General features: G+C 53.8%; 1 protein-coding gene across 4 annotated transcripts in view; it reads left to right on the top strand.

Moving 5' to 3' along the window:
* Prkar1b (protein kinase cAMP-dependent type I regulatory subunit beta) overlaps positions 1-13,526 on the top strand; it is a 134,655-nt gene that overhangs the window by 112,621 nt on the left and 8,508 nt on the right. For all 4 annotated transcript variants that reach the window (XM_060367980.1, XM_060367981.1, XM_021640706.2 and 1 more), the window contains one exon: positions 2,898-3,019. In XM_060367980.1, coding sequence (XP_060223963.1) covers positions 2,898-3,019 — 122 coding nt within the window. The remainder of the gene's footprint in view (positions 1-2,897; positions 3,020-13,526) is intronic.

The raw sequence follows: 13,526 nt of genomic DNA, 5'->3' as shown, positions 1-13,526 counted from the left end.
TTGCAGCCTTTACTGCACAAAGTGTTCCACATGAACATTACAGTGCTGCTCTGCACCTGTTCCTTCCTGACACTGACCATGCTCAACATGACCTTATTCCACAGTGGGTGATACGCATTGCTTCTTTGCTGTGAAGAGACACCGTAATTAGAGCTTGCTTGCAGTTTCAAAGGTTTAGTCCATTACCCTCATGGTAGGTAGCATGGCGGCGTGCTGGCAGACATGGTAGCTCAGAGTTGTACATCTGTATCAGAAGGCAGCAGGAAGAAATACACTGGAGCTATCTTGGGCTTTTGAAACCCCAAAGCCCACCCCCAGTGACACACCTCCTCTAACAAGGCCTCACCTCCTAATCCCTTTCAAGTAGCACCATTCCCTAGCGACCAGGCATTGAAATATATGAATCTGTGGGGCCATCCCTACTCAAGCCACCACACAGCACAAGCTGGAGTCAGATTCACTGTGTAGTCAGGGCTGGTGTTAACATTCCGTGATCAGTGATTTCCGCCTCACAAGCGCTGAGGTTATAGGCACGGGCCACTTAGACCTGGTCAAACACTTTCTAAAGAAGGCTGGCAGCAAGCCATGTGTGGCAGTATAAGCCTGTGAAGCTAGCACTTGGGAAGCTGAGGCAGGAGGATTATAAAAGTTCTAAAGTCAGTCTTGGCTACTTTGTGAGATTGTGTCTCAGTAAATGAGAGGAGAGGAGAGAGAAAGAGAGAGGAATTGAAAAAAGAGAAGCAAGTGGAGCCGCTGCAGCAGCTGGAGTAGACTCAGTCGTGCATGGCAGGGTTCCCTGTGGCCCAGGGTTCATGGGAAATGTGGCCCTTTTGCCATGTGGGGCACGGGCAGGGGATTTAGGGGAGAGATATTTCCCTGCTAACCTAGATCTAAAATGAATGCCTTTTTAAATTTTTATTTTTAGCAGCTGGCCTACATATGCAGCATCGACGCGTAGGCCAGAAAGGTTTCTTTCTCTGCGAGGGAGCAGGGAGGGGGGTATAGTTAAAAAGGTGACCGTGATTTTCTCACGGAAAACTCTCATTATTGTGTGTTTCTTCCGATCTGGGGCTGGGGCTGGACGGTGCCAGGGAAGGGAAGCCACGTGCAGACCAGGGGCCCGCTGCATTCACACGTCTTTAAAGATCAACTCCTTGGCATCAGGATGAAGTATCTTTGCCTAAAATAGTGGCAGGTGTGTCCCTTGTGAGTCTCACAGCATCAGAGCTTCGTCGTGGTGGCTCGGTCTTGAAAACCCAGCATCTAGGAAGCTGAGGCAGGAGGATTGCCACGAGCTAGCCGCAGCTCCACAGTGTGTCGTAGTAGTTTTCTGGTGCTGTGGTAAAACACGCTGACGAAAAGTGTCTTGGGGGAGAAAGGGTTCTAGGGTGGAATGTCTCATGGAGAAGTCACAGAGGCGGGAGCTGGAGGCTAGTCACATCACATGTGCAGTCAGCGGCAGAGAGAATGAGTGTGTCTGTGCCTGGGGCTCAGCTGGCCTGCTCTACTCCCGATCCAAAACCAGGGGATGGTGCCATCTTAGGCTGGGTCTTCCAATATCCATTAAGACAATTCACACACCCCCTCCCCCAACAGACATGTACACAGTCCAGCCTGACCTAGGCGATTGCTCCTTGAGACTCTCTTCCCAGGTTACTTTGTCAATTGAAACTAACCATCAGGCAGTGAGTTCAAGCCCAACCTGGAATATAGAGTGAGGCCTTGTCTCAAAAACAAACAAGAAGCTGGGGAGACGACTCGGCAGTTCAAATGCTGAGCAAGAATGAGGCCTAGAGTTTGGAACCCAGCATCCACAGAAATGCTGGATGAAAGTGGAGATGGGAAACCAGAGCAAGCTGGTGAGCAAGAGACTAGTCATATCAGGGAGCTCTGAATTTGCTTGAGACACCCTGCCTCAGTAAATAAGGTTGAAGAACAATGGAGAGCAATTCCTGACACCAACTTTGGACATGTACCTACATGTACTCCACATGTACCTACGCAAACACACACACACACACAGGCACATACACACACACACACACAGAAACACACACACACACACACTCAGCTCCCAGTCCTTGTCCTGCCTTGAGAGGGATGCTGCTGAGTGGGACAGTCCTGCTTGCTCTGCTGAGTATGCAGTAGTTGTGAAACATGGCTGGTATTCTACCCTGAGTCCTGCTCTTTTGGAGAGAAAGTAATTTCTGTCTAAGTGAATATTGACTCATTATTCAGTGTCTACAGTTTACATTATGGAGTCATTGCTGACTGCTTTCAAACTTTATCTCCCAAGAAAAAATTAAGTAAGAGTCAAATGTATCTTACTTTATATTTTTGTGTTGAGGATAGAACCCAGGGCCTGGCACATGATAGGCAAGTACTTTACCACTGAGCCACACCCCAGCCCCTCACTGGGGGATTCTAGGCAGGTGCTCTACCACTGAGCCACACTCCAGCCCCTCACTGGGGGATTCTAGGCAGGTGCTCTATTGCTGAGTTTCATCTTCAGAATTCTTTTTACTTTTTCATTTGAGCCAAAGTCTCATTGAATTGTGCAGATTGCCCTTGAGCTCACTGTCTATCCTAGGCCTGCCTTGAATGTAATACTCCTGCCTCAGCCTCCTGAGTAGCTGGGATGCAGACCTGGGCAACCACAAGCAGCTTATCTCAAGAGCACATCTCAGATAGAAGCCAGTTGTGGAGGAGCCAGCCCATGTTGAAGGGGTAGATCTGGCATTTCAGTGGTCTGTGGTTTTACTGCAGCATTATCTGTCACCTCTGAGGATCACCATCTTAGATCACCATCAGGGATCTGAGAACTGGGCTTTTAAAGATGTATCCAAGGACCCCATGGTAGTGAGGTGTGGCCCGTGACCCCTTGTATCTTCCTGTAGAGTCCCTGGAGAAGTGGGAACGCCTGACTGTAGCCGATGCCCTGGAGCCTGTGCAGTTTGAAGATGGAGAGAAAATCGTTGTTCAGGGGGAGCCTGGGGATGACTTCTACATCATCACAGAGGTGAGTCCTATGCAGGCTGGTGCTGCCAGTGGGCTCTGCACAGCCCCCGGGTGAGGCCGGTGCTGCTGCTGGCTTGCTCTCTGCTCCCCTCACCTAGCACCTCCACCTCATCCTACATGTGCCACGAAGTCTCCCAAGTATCCCCTGGGAGAGCTGGGGTGACAGCCTCACACCTCTGTCACAGGGTCATTTGCTGTCAAGATAAAGAGACGACTAGAACCGTGGGTAGAGCAAATGACTGTTCTGGTCAAACTAGAATGAGCCCACTTCCTTCATCCCAGCATCTCAAATCCCCACGACTTTGGCCTTTTGCACTACTAACTCTGTCTCTGTGTGTATATTGGTTTCATTGGCTCCACAGAGACCTCAAACCCAAGAGGCCATCCCTGACCATTTTAGAAAGAAAGGTACAATCATGTCAGGGACATCTATCTGACAGTTCACCCGTTAGAAGATGCTTAGTTCTCAGGCTCCAAGGCCCAGGATGATGGCTGACATCCCAGTGAGAGCCGTGCAGAACTTCCAGCCTGTCTGTCACGAGGGCATCTGCCCCAGCCTTACCCCACGATGTTGTCTCCTGCCTCTACCCCCACGGTTCTGAAAGTCCTGTGTTTGAACTCTGTTTGGTCAGCCCCTGTGTGGTGTTGTTCTGGAAGTCTATGGAAGCTCATCTTTGGGTTGAGAGGTGAATGCATGCTGCATGTGATGGCCCACACCCGTAATCCCACTGTTTGGAAGACCGAGGCAGGAGGATTGAGGGTTCTCGGCCAACTTAAGCTGTGTGGAGTGAGCCTGTCTCAATGAGGGGGGAAAGGGAGAGAGAAGAACAATGGAAGGAAGCCAGGTGGCCCCATGATCCTTTTGTCTGTACTCCCCCAATTCCGGGCTTATGTAGTAGCGTATCCCATGCGCGCTGAGATCAAACTCGAGTCTTCATGCCTGTACCGTGAGGTCTTTGTCCTCTAAGGTGTTTCCCCCATCCTCTCTTTGGCTTTTTGAGACACAGTCTCACTCTATAGACCAGTTTGGTCTTGAACTTGAGGTCGTCCTGTTGCTCAGCCTCCTGAGTGCTAGAATAGCGGGCCGCGCCCCACTCTGCTTTGTGTGTTTTGTGTGTTCCTCCCCTCCCTTCACATCTCCCTGGTGAAGGTGTGAGATCTGACCTCAGGGTGCCTCCGATCTTCCAGAAGGATCTGCTGCTTGAGGACATGTGTGGACTGCCAGTAACCTTGGGGGAGTCTCAGGCAGTGGGGCTGAGCTGGGACCTGCTTTTCCATAAGTCCCCAGTGCAAAAAAGGTTTCCAAGAAGGCCGCTGCTTCTCAGGTGGCCTTAATATCAATCAGCATCAGCTTTCATTGACTAGAGATGAAGGAGAGGTTGGGCCTGGACCACATGAACAGTGTATTGTCTGGGCCGCCTCGAATGGAACCCAACCCCAGGGGAAGGAATAGTTTTCACAACCTTATAAGATGTGTTTGAAGTGGTCTCCTTGGCAACCGTGGCTTTTTAAATACCTTTCTTCCTCAGCTGAATCTACGAAGTCAAATGACAGGCCCCAGGTCCAGGGACCAGAATGCACAGCAGGGGACTGTGCAGCTTATTCATGTGGCTTGGGGGAGGCTTTGGCCACATCTAAGCCAGCTGTGCATGGCAGGTCAAACGCAGCTCTCCCCGGGACGCTGCCATGTCTGACCTCCTCTCCTTGAGGCGCACAGTCTCCTGTTTCCCTCACTCCCGCGCTGCCCCTGCCTGTCCTATCTCAGCCACGCCCCATGCTGGAGTTGTCACATTTTCCTAGTGCAGATTTTCTGAAGTAGTTTCGTAAACTGTGTCCTTGTCTGCTCAGGAAGGACACTGGTAGTTTTGGGCAAGCTGGCCACGAAGTCCACTTCTCTCGTCCCTGTCCCCTGCCCCCGATGGGAGGCTTTCTACCTGACCCTGGTCCTCGGCGCTCTGAGAGCTGCCAGGACATGACACTGACTGGCCGCTTGTGTGGGCCTGGCTCCTGCTGTGCCAACAAGGTGTGATTGTTTCTGGGGACATCCAGAGGAGGGTTAATACCATTGGTCCCTAGACTCGCTACGATAGTCAGGCTGGCAGATTAGGGAGGGGTTCAGGCAATTCATGTACTTCACAGGGGTCTCTGGAGGGCTGAGCCCTCAGAGGCCACGTAGCTTGTTTCTCATCGCTGAGTTCACACCAGCTGTCCCTGAGCTGGGTGGGGAAGCTGCCAGCTTCTCAGACACCTGATCCTCAGAGCTTCTAGAAAACACTCAGCAGAAGGGCAGGGGCTGGGCTGGGCTCCTGTAGGACCCCGGCGCCTAGGACACAAAGGTGGAAGGCACCAGTGGGGAGGTTCAGGGTCCCTCTGCTCTCTGAACTCACTCCCTGCTGTGAGCTCCCCCTTCGGCCTTGTTCCTCTGTTTGCAGCCTCAGGTGAGCCGTCCTGGGCCAGGAACCCTTGAGATGGGACAAAGCCTCTGCTGGTCTGGCCCTGTGTTTGGCAGGACACAGACTGTAGCTGGCTCCCAGTAGGGGTACCCTGGGCTTGGGCTGAGCTTGCCAGGACCTACGGGCACGGGTGACCTCATCTCGATCCAAGGTCCCCTACAGCTCTCCAGGAAAACCCAGGAGGAGTCGGGCTGGGTGAGAAAAGCAAGTTCTCAGCAGCTCAGATTCCAGACCTGCATTCCTCAATTCGAGTTGCCACACCCCCACCCTCCAGTTCCTGGGCCCTGAGCAGCCAGGGAAGCAGCTGGACCAGCGAGGATGACTTCCCATAAAATCCCAAGACAGAAACTGGGCAGCATGGGAGGTGTTGCTATGGGAACACAGCATTGGATTTATCTCCTTGCTTTGCAAATTAATTTTATGAATGTCCACAGTGTTGAGGCGGCTGCAAAACAGCACATTTCTCAGCTGCCCCCAGGCCTGGGAACACAGCCCTATCTTCATAGCGCCTGCCTGGCGCTGGGGCACGGAGACACCTTTGCAGGAAGAAGGCCAGGCAAACACTGCACCCAGACACCCCTGAAGGACGTGTTTGCTCTGCTCAAGGTCACCGAGTCTGGACCCGTGCCTGCCCTACTATGCACCAGGCACTGCAGCTCCACAGAGTATGTTTACGCCTCAAACTCACGGTCCTTACTCACTGTCACTGCTGTTCCCAGGGCTCCTTGAGCTGTTTTTAACGTCATGTCATTCCGTTGGTTCCTCCGCTCTTGGGGGGAGCAAGTAGTGTCTAGAGAAGGGTTGTGGGCATGCCAGAGTTGTGTAAAGCTTCAGATATTTCTCCAGCATCAGCAACTTTGGCTGTACGTGTGGCAAGCACCGGCAGGCACAAGGGGTCCTAAGGAAGCCAGGCACAGATGAAGGACAGGAGAGCAGTGAGGTGGGGTTTTGGAAAGGACACTATATGGCTGGATCCAGGACGTTTCGGAGATATGGACAGGAACTGGATCTGGGGAGTGAGGGTCTTGGGTCCTTGGTCTGGGGTAGAACTGACTGAGTAGAGGGACCACAGGGAATTTTGGGGGAGTTGTTACAGCCCCACTAGCCAGGGCCTTTCGGGTAGTTTTATTCTGGGTTTGAGGTGGTTGGTAGAGTGTGTGTTACTTGCCAGGAAATCACATGCTGTCATGGATGTAGAACAAATTGAACAAGGGATCGTGGTGGAAGCAAGGCCGCCAGAAAGGCGAGACGCTGTCTCCAGGTGACAGATGGGCCGCAGTCACGAGAAAGAGCCGCCAGGAGATGAGGAAGAGGAGGGCAGGCGGGGGACTGGGGTGCCAAGGTACAAGTAGAAGCTTGTGAGGTAGGAAAGGTGTCTTGTGGACGGCTTAAGCATAAGGACAGGTGCCAGGTGAGCTGGAGCTCCTGATACTGGACCACAGAGGGCACTTGGCAAAGACCCGGAATGATCCATCACTCCCTCTGCTGTTTGGTGCACACATAGCTGAGCATGCCTGGAATGGGGCACACGACACTGGAAGTGTGTGGTGTTGTAAGATTGCTTTTGGGGTAAGTGCACGATAGGCATTCGATGTGACAGTGCATGTTGCCTGAGTATCCCAAACTCCTCTCGTGATGAGTCAACAGGGGTCATCCGGTGCGTTAGGCTCCCAAGTGACTTGGCTGGCTGCTCTGTCCTAATCAGGACTGGGCTGCTGGAGCACCCATCCTTAGTGGAGATACAGGCCTGTCCTCCCTGCCTTGGGACCATGTGGTGGGGCTCCTTGACCCCCCCACTCTGGAGGAATCACGATGCCGTGGGGGTTTGGGGGCACTTCTGGCAACTCTGTGAATTTGTCTCTGAGCCGGGCCGGAAGGAACTTCCGAGAGCCAAGCAGGCTCAGAACTCCCCTGTGCCTAGTGACTCCGAGGTGTGGGGCCTTCTCAGTGGTAGCGGCGTTGCTCTCATTGTGTGTATCTGGCACCGGGTGATCCCGTTCACCGGGGTTTTCCAACTGGTTGACTGGAGTCACTGCGATGAGCTGTCAGGGTTCTTGGGGAGTCTGACTTCACCATGCTTGCACCCTTTGGTGACCATGAGTGCCCTCTGCTCAGACCCCATCCAGTGGGCCAGGGAAGCCCCTAGCATAGCCCACTGTCTGGGGACTCGGAGCCACCTCCTTTCTCATGGAAAGCTAACATGGTCACTCTGAGCAGAACTCTGTGCTCCCCTTAGCCTGGTGTGGAAGGAGTCCTCCTAGGGCTTGTTTGCCAAGGCTCCGTCCTGGGTACATCACAGCTGTACTCTCCTAGTGGCTGGGTGTTGGGAAGGAAGCAGGGGAACCTGCTTTTTGGATGAGATGGCCAGACCATGATGGCTCACGTTGGCAAACGGACCTTCCAGACTCACACTATCCTTTGGCTCCAGAGATTTGTTTCAGGAGTCAGGGCCTCTGCGGCAAGCTGTCTTGTAAGAGTGAGACCCGATCTAATAATAAATAAATAAATAAAAACAAAGTGAGGGCAGGGGATGTGCTCATTTGGTAAAATGCTTGCCTCAAATGCACAAAGCTCTGGGTTCTGTCCCTCTTGCCACATTAACTGGGTACGAGGGTACTTTTGTGTGATCCTGGCATGCTAGAGGTTCGGGCAGGAGGAATAAAAGTTAAAGGTCATTCTTGGCTGCATATCCAGTTTGAGGCCGGCCTGGCCTCTTGGACTACATGAGACCTTTTATCAATGAAGAAGTGGGGGAAGAAGAAGAGGAGGAGGAGGAGGAGAAAAAGAAGAAGAGGGAGAAAAAGAAGAAGAGGAGGAAGAGGAAAAGAAGAAGAAAGAAAAAAGAAGAAGAAAGAAAGAGAGAAAGAAAGATGACAATATGGAACATTCCTTCCAATCCAGTATCAAAAAGTGTCATTGGTCCCATTCCTTCCACTTCTCCAGAGACCCAGCAGCCCCCACATCCCAGTCCTCTGTTGCAGACATTGGGATCCAATTTCCCATCATCCTTGCCCTGCAAGCCACGTGTGTCCCCAGTGAGACAGATGTGGAATGTATCTGCTGGCTTCCACAGCCCGGGATTACCCAGCTGAGACTCCTGGCTCCTCAGAGGCGCCTTAAACACTGTGCAGAGGCTGTTGCTATGAGGACGGGTATTTTGCTGGGAAACCCAAACAGATGCACAAACTGGATAAGCCAGTCTGGACAAGTCAGTCTGTGGAACCTCGAACCACTGCATCTCATGGCTGCCCATGCAGCCCTTCAGCATCTCTGCTGCCCTCCGTACAGACCTTGGAACACCAGGAAGCATGACTGTTGGGCTCAAGCTTCTCCGATGGGAAGCTGTACACAGGAGCACAGTGCAGGGGTGAACGGTGGTCCTTCCAAGGAGCTGTCTTCTGACCTCTGACCTTGGCTTCCCTCCCAAGACTGCCATGAACTGGCCATTGCTTGTCCGAAGACCTGGCGCTGTCTGGGACTCAGTTCAAAGGCTTCAAATGAGGAATGGCTGTCATCAGCAGTGAGGTCTCCACACCCCCAGGAAATGGGCTGGGCCCAGTCAGGGCAGAGCAACAGGAGGTGAAGAGACTGCCAGCAGCATGGTGGTGGTGGGGTTGGGTCCTGCCAGGTAAGGGGATGTGGAGGATGCCAGAGTCGGATCCTGAGGGCATGGGCAGGACTGTGGGTAGGGTGAACCGAGGCTGGAATTCCAGTGATATAATGTAAGTCTCAAGAAGTTTACATTTTAAACATATCTACAGGGACAGTTTGGTGGCATTGACCCCCAGGGGTGTGGTGGCTGCACGTCTGTCAGTGTCCCAGCTATTTGGGAGGCTGAGGCAAGAGGATTCCTTAAGCCCAGGAGTTTAAGAAAAGCCTGAGCAGTACAACCGGAGTCCATCGAAAGCAGGCAAGCACGTCCAGCAGTCACACAGACGGCCCATGCACACGCAGTGTGCCCGCCTGCCATGCACACAGCACAGCCGCGCACACACACACACACACACACACACACGCACACGCACACACACACACACACACACACACACACACACGCAGAAAGCACGTGCACCATTCTCACACTGCACGCAGTCACACACACACACACACACACACACACACACACACACGCAGAAAGCACGTGCACCATTCTCACACTGCACGCAGTCACACACACACACACACACACACACACACGCAGAAAGCACGTGCACCATTCTCACACTGCACGCAGTCACACACACACACACACACACACACACACACGCAGAAAGCACGTGCACCATTCTCACACTGCACGCAGTCACACACACAGCACACAATCACTTGCACATACTTGGCTGTACGCTCCTGTGCACAACACACTCGTACACGCAGATACATTCGCTCAGCACAAAACCACGTGCACATGGCACACACGTGTGCGTGCTCACTCACAAGCACACAATGGCATGCACGCTCAGCACACCAGCATGCCCAATCATATGAGCCCAGCGCCTGTGGTCATGCACAGAACGACGTGCGCTCTCACGCACGCTTGTTCACACAGCACACGCCCTGCTGCCTGCATGCTCGTGTGTGTATAGCACAGACACCCACACAGCATCACACAGCAGCTCACACACTCACGTACATAGCACAGCCACTTGTGTTCACACTCTGGCACATGTGTCACCTAGGCTCGTGTGCGCACACATTCAGCATGCTGGGTTGCAGCTGGTGGGTCTCCTCGGGGCCGGGGACCTGAGATCTGGGCATGGCGCTGGCCATGGATCCCGGCGGAGCAGTCAGGTCCTCACAGGGCTGTGCTGACTTCCCCCAATGCCCGGCAGGAGGCAGCTGCGCGTGGAGGCTCGCCGGTGCCCTTAGTCCTAACTGGCAAAGAGGAGTAGAGTATGGCAGAGGCAGGAAGCTGTGCCTGCCAGACTGAGGCTCTCCAGACTTGTAGATGTGGGACACTCACCATGGGATGCCACATGTGACAACAGGGTATGTTGCCTGAGTAACCAAGACTCCTCTCATGAGTCAACAGGGGTCGTTCAGTGCCTTAGGCTCCCAAGGCGCCTCCTGACCACCCTTCAGAGGCCTGTCTCTGGAGACACACTGGGCTGAGCTCAGTGACCTTGAGCAGAGCAAACATGTCCTTCAGGGACTTCCGGATGCAACTCCCCCCAAATCCCCTGTAGTCCCTCTCCTCAGAAATCTCTGGAACCAAAGGCTGTGTCAAAGGCCTGACTACCTGCCTCGCCCAGCTGCAGCTGAGAACAAGAGCTCATCCTTGGAGCGTGTTCTCCTGGGTTGACAGTAGGAGTGGGGCAAGGCAGAGCTTATCTATAGGGGTGCATGCATGGCAGCCAGGACCCGGGACTCACTTGGACAAGGTGACAAGGGCTCTGTGGCTGACTACAGCACGGCTGGCCATGAGGAGGGCGCCGGGCACACCCGGGCGACCAGTAGACGAAGGGCAAAGTCAGCTATGGCAGCACCTTCCGGGGAGACCCTCAGCAGCCACCGTGAGGAGGTGGAGGGTGACTTGTGGGTTCTGTTGATTGGGCAGGGATGGAAGCAAGTCAGATGGAGGACAGTGGGATGTGGGCTGTGGTGGGCAGAGGTGACAGACGAAATCACTAGGCTCAGTGACTTCTAGATGGCAGGTGCTGTTGGGTGCATCAGCCAGGATGGGGGAGGGGTGGGGAGTTTCTCCCACGGGAAAGTCAGAAAAAGGAGTCCATCTATAGGAGAGGTCAGCAAGGGGGTCGATCCAAGGGGGGAAATCAGCCAAGGTGTCCATCTACGGGGACGGGGGGGGGGGGAGGGCAGAGGAGCAGGGTGCTGTTAGCCAGAACATTGGGCCATCAAGAGAGATGAGGTCAGAGAAGATGGGAGCCGTTGAGATGATGTCAGCAAGAATGGGGGCTTTGGTGGAGGTCAACAGGGATAGGGGCCACTTAAGAGGGGTCATCGAGGATGGGAACCATTGTTCAGGAGCAGTTGTGCAGAGACCTGGATGGTCTGAGGATGAGCTGGGACATATGTTCAAAAGCAGACAGGAGGCCTCACTGAGGAGGCAAGGCCGTGGGCTCCTCGCATGGAGCCAGGCAGCTCATCCCACCTCCGGGGAGCAGCGACCCAGCGCTGGTCTAGTACACTCGCTCTTCATCTGCTTGGCTGAGTTTTCCTGAGGCCATGTGCAGGGCTGGTGTGCAGCCTGCTTCCCCAGCAAATGGTTAGGTGGGGAGGAGAACTGAGCCCCAGAAGGGCATGAGGAGCAGGGCCCTGAGGTGCCCACATACCGTCTCCCTCTGCTGCCCCATTGTCTTGTTGAACCCTGCATGCCATGTCTACATGCCCTGGAGTCCCGGAGCCTCGTCAGAGCCACTGTTTGTACACCTGCACCCTTGGGGGATGAGTGATAGAGACTGGCTCTGCAGAAGGGGACCCTCTCACATAGGACTTCACCGCCTCTAGCTCCCCAGGCCCTCGCTGGCACCTGTCCCCATCCTGAGAGCTTCGGCGCCGGAATCCAAGTTAATGTCTGTTTTCCCACTGGAGCTGCTGGGCCATGCCTCCGCCACAGCCCAGACCTCACGGATGAGCCATTAAACACGGGCACAAAAGCTGACCTCGGCCGCCCACCGGGCTGCTGTGTTTGCTCAGTTGTCGAAAGGACAGCCTGTAGCCAGCCTTGTCACAGACAGGCAGCCGAGCGAGGCGTGAGGGGAGGGCAGAGCAGGGCACCTTCGCAGATGAGAGCCCAGGCTCCTTAAGGTAGGAGACGATACTCAACCAGCAGGAGCTCCAGGGAAAATCACAAGGCAGGGGGGAGGTGTTGGGTGGAGGGGATGGGAGTTGGGGGTGGACTGGCTTTGCATGGGGTGGGGGTGGGGTAGCGTCAATTGAAATCGGCTTTCACAAGGAAAGCTGTTAACTGTAATGATCACTTTCTTTAAAACCTACCTACCAGGGTGGGGGCTGCAGTTAAGGGTTGTGGACCCAATCACTAGCACTACAGGGAGCGAAAAAGCCTAAAACTGTTTAACTAGATATTATGGTACATTCCTGTTAGCCCAGAACCTGGCAGTCTGAAGCAGGAGGATTATAGATTTAAGGCCAGCCTGGTCTACAGAATGAATTTGAGGCTAGCCTCATCAACATATTAAGCCTTGTCTCATAAAACAAAAACAAAACAAAACAACAATGAAACAAACTCAAAAGCTGGCTGTCATCCTTGGCCAGGCTGGGCTACTTGAGAACCTGTCTCAAAAGAAAACAAATGGCTGGACATGATGGAGCCCTTCCTATAACCCTGGCCGTTGGGAAGCTGAGGCAGGGGTAGCAAAAGTGTGAGAGCAGCCTGGGCTGCTTGGCTAGCTCGTCTCAACAAGCAAACAACGGACAAACAAAACCCAAGGTGTTTGAGATGTGTCCCCAGGCCAGGCAACCTCCATCTCTGTGACCATGCTTGTGTGTGTGAGTTCACGTGTGGTACTCTGTCTTGGCATCCGTGAAGAAGCCGGTGAATGATATGAACCCCTAGCAGCTGTAGGTGAGGCCTGAGTCCCTGGAGAGGGACAGCTTTCATGGTACTGAGGACAGCCATCTTCCTCTTCATTACGCACATGCTCACCTCCTCAGGCCCAGTGGAGTGGTTTCTGGGGTCTCTGGGGTGGCCCGATCTTATTCTTGCAGGGACTGGAGGGCCACCCTCTAGTCACAGCACGGGAGCAGCTTGTGAGGGGGAGCCCCAAGGCCCACACGCATGTACCTATGTGTTTGCGTTATCCTGTGGAGGCTGGTCCTCTGAGGGTGCTGGCTCCGTGTGCATGCCAGTCCCCATCCGCAGGGCTGGGTGTCCCTGCAGGCATGTCCTCGTGTGAGTGAGCGTCCCCAAGGATGTGCCTGTCCCCGTGGGCCCCAGGCGTGTCTGCAGCGTGTCTGCTGCACCTGTCTCCAATTGCTCATGTCACTTTTCATTTGTGGATGGTGAGACCCGCTTCCATGTATGGAAGTGAAACTAAGCTTCTTTTAAAAGATATTTCTTTAAATAAAGCAAAT

This window comes from Meriones unguiculatus, chromosome 15 (genome assembly GCF_030254825.1).
Source record: "Meriones unguiculatus strain TT.TT164.6M chromosome 15, Bangor_MerUng_6.1, whole genome shotgun sequence".
NCBI classification, from domain to species: Eukaryota; Metazoa; Chordata; class Mammalia; order Rodentia; family Muridae; genus Meriones; species Meriones unguiculatus.
This window is presented reverse-complemented; position numbering and strand designations above follow the sequence as displayed.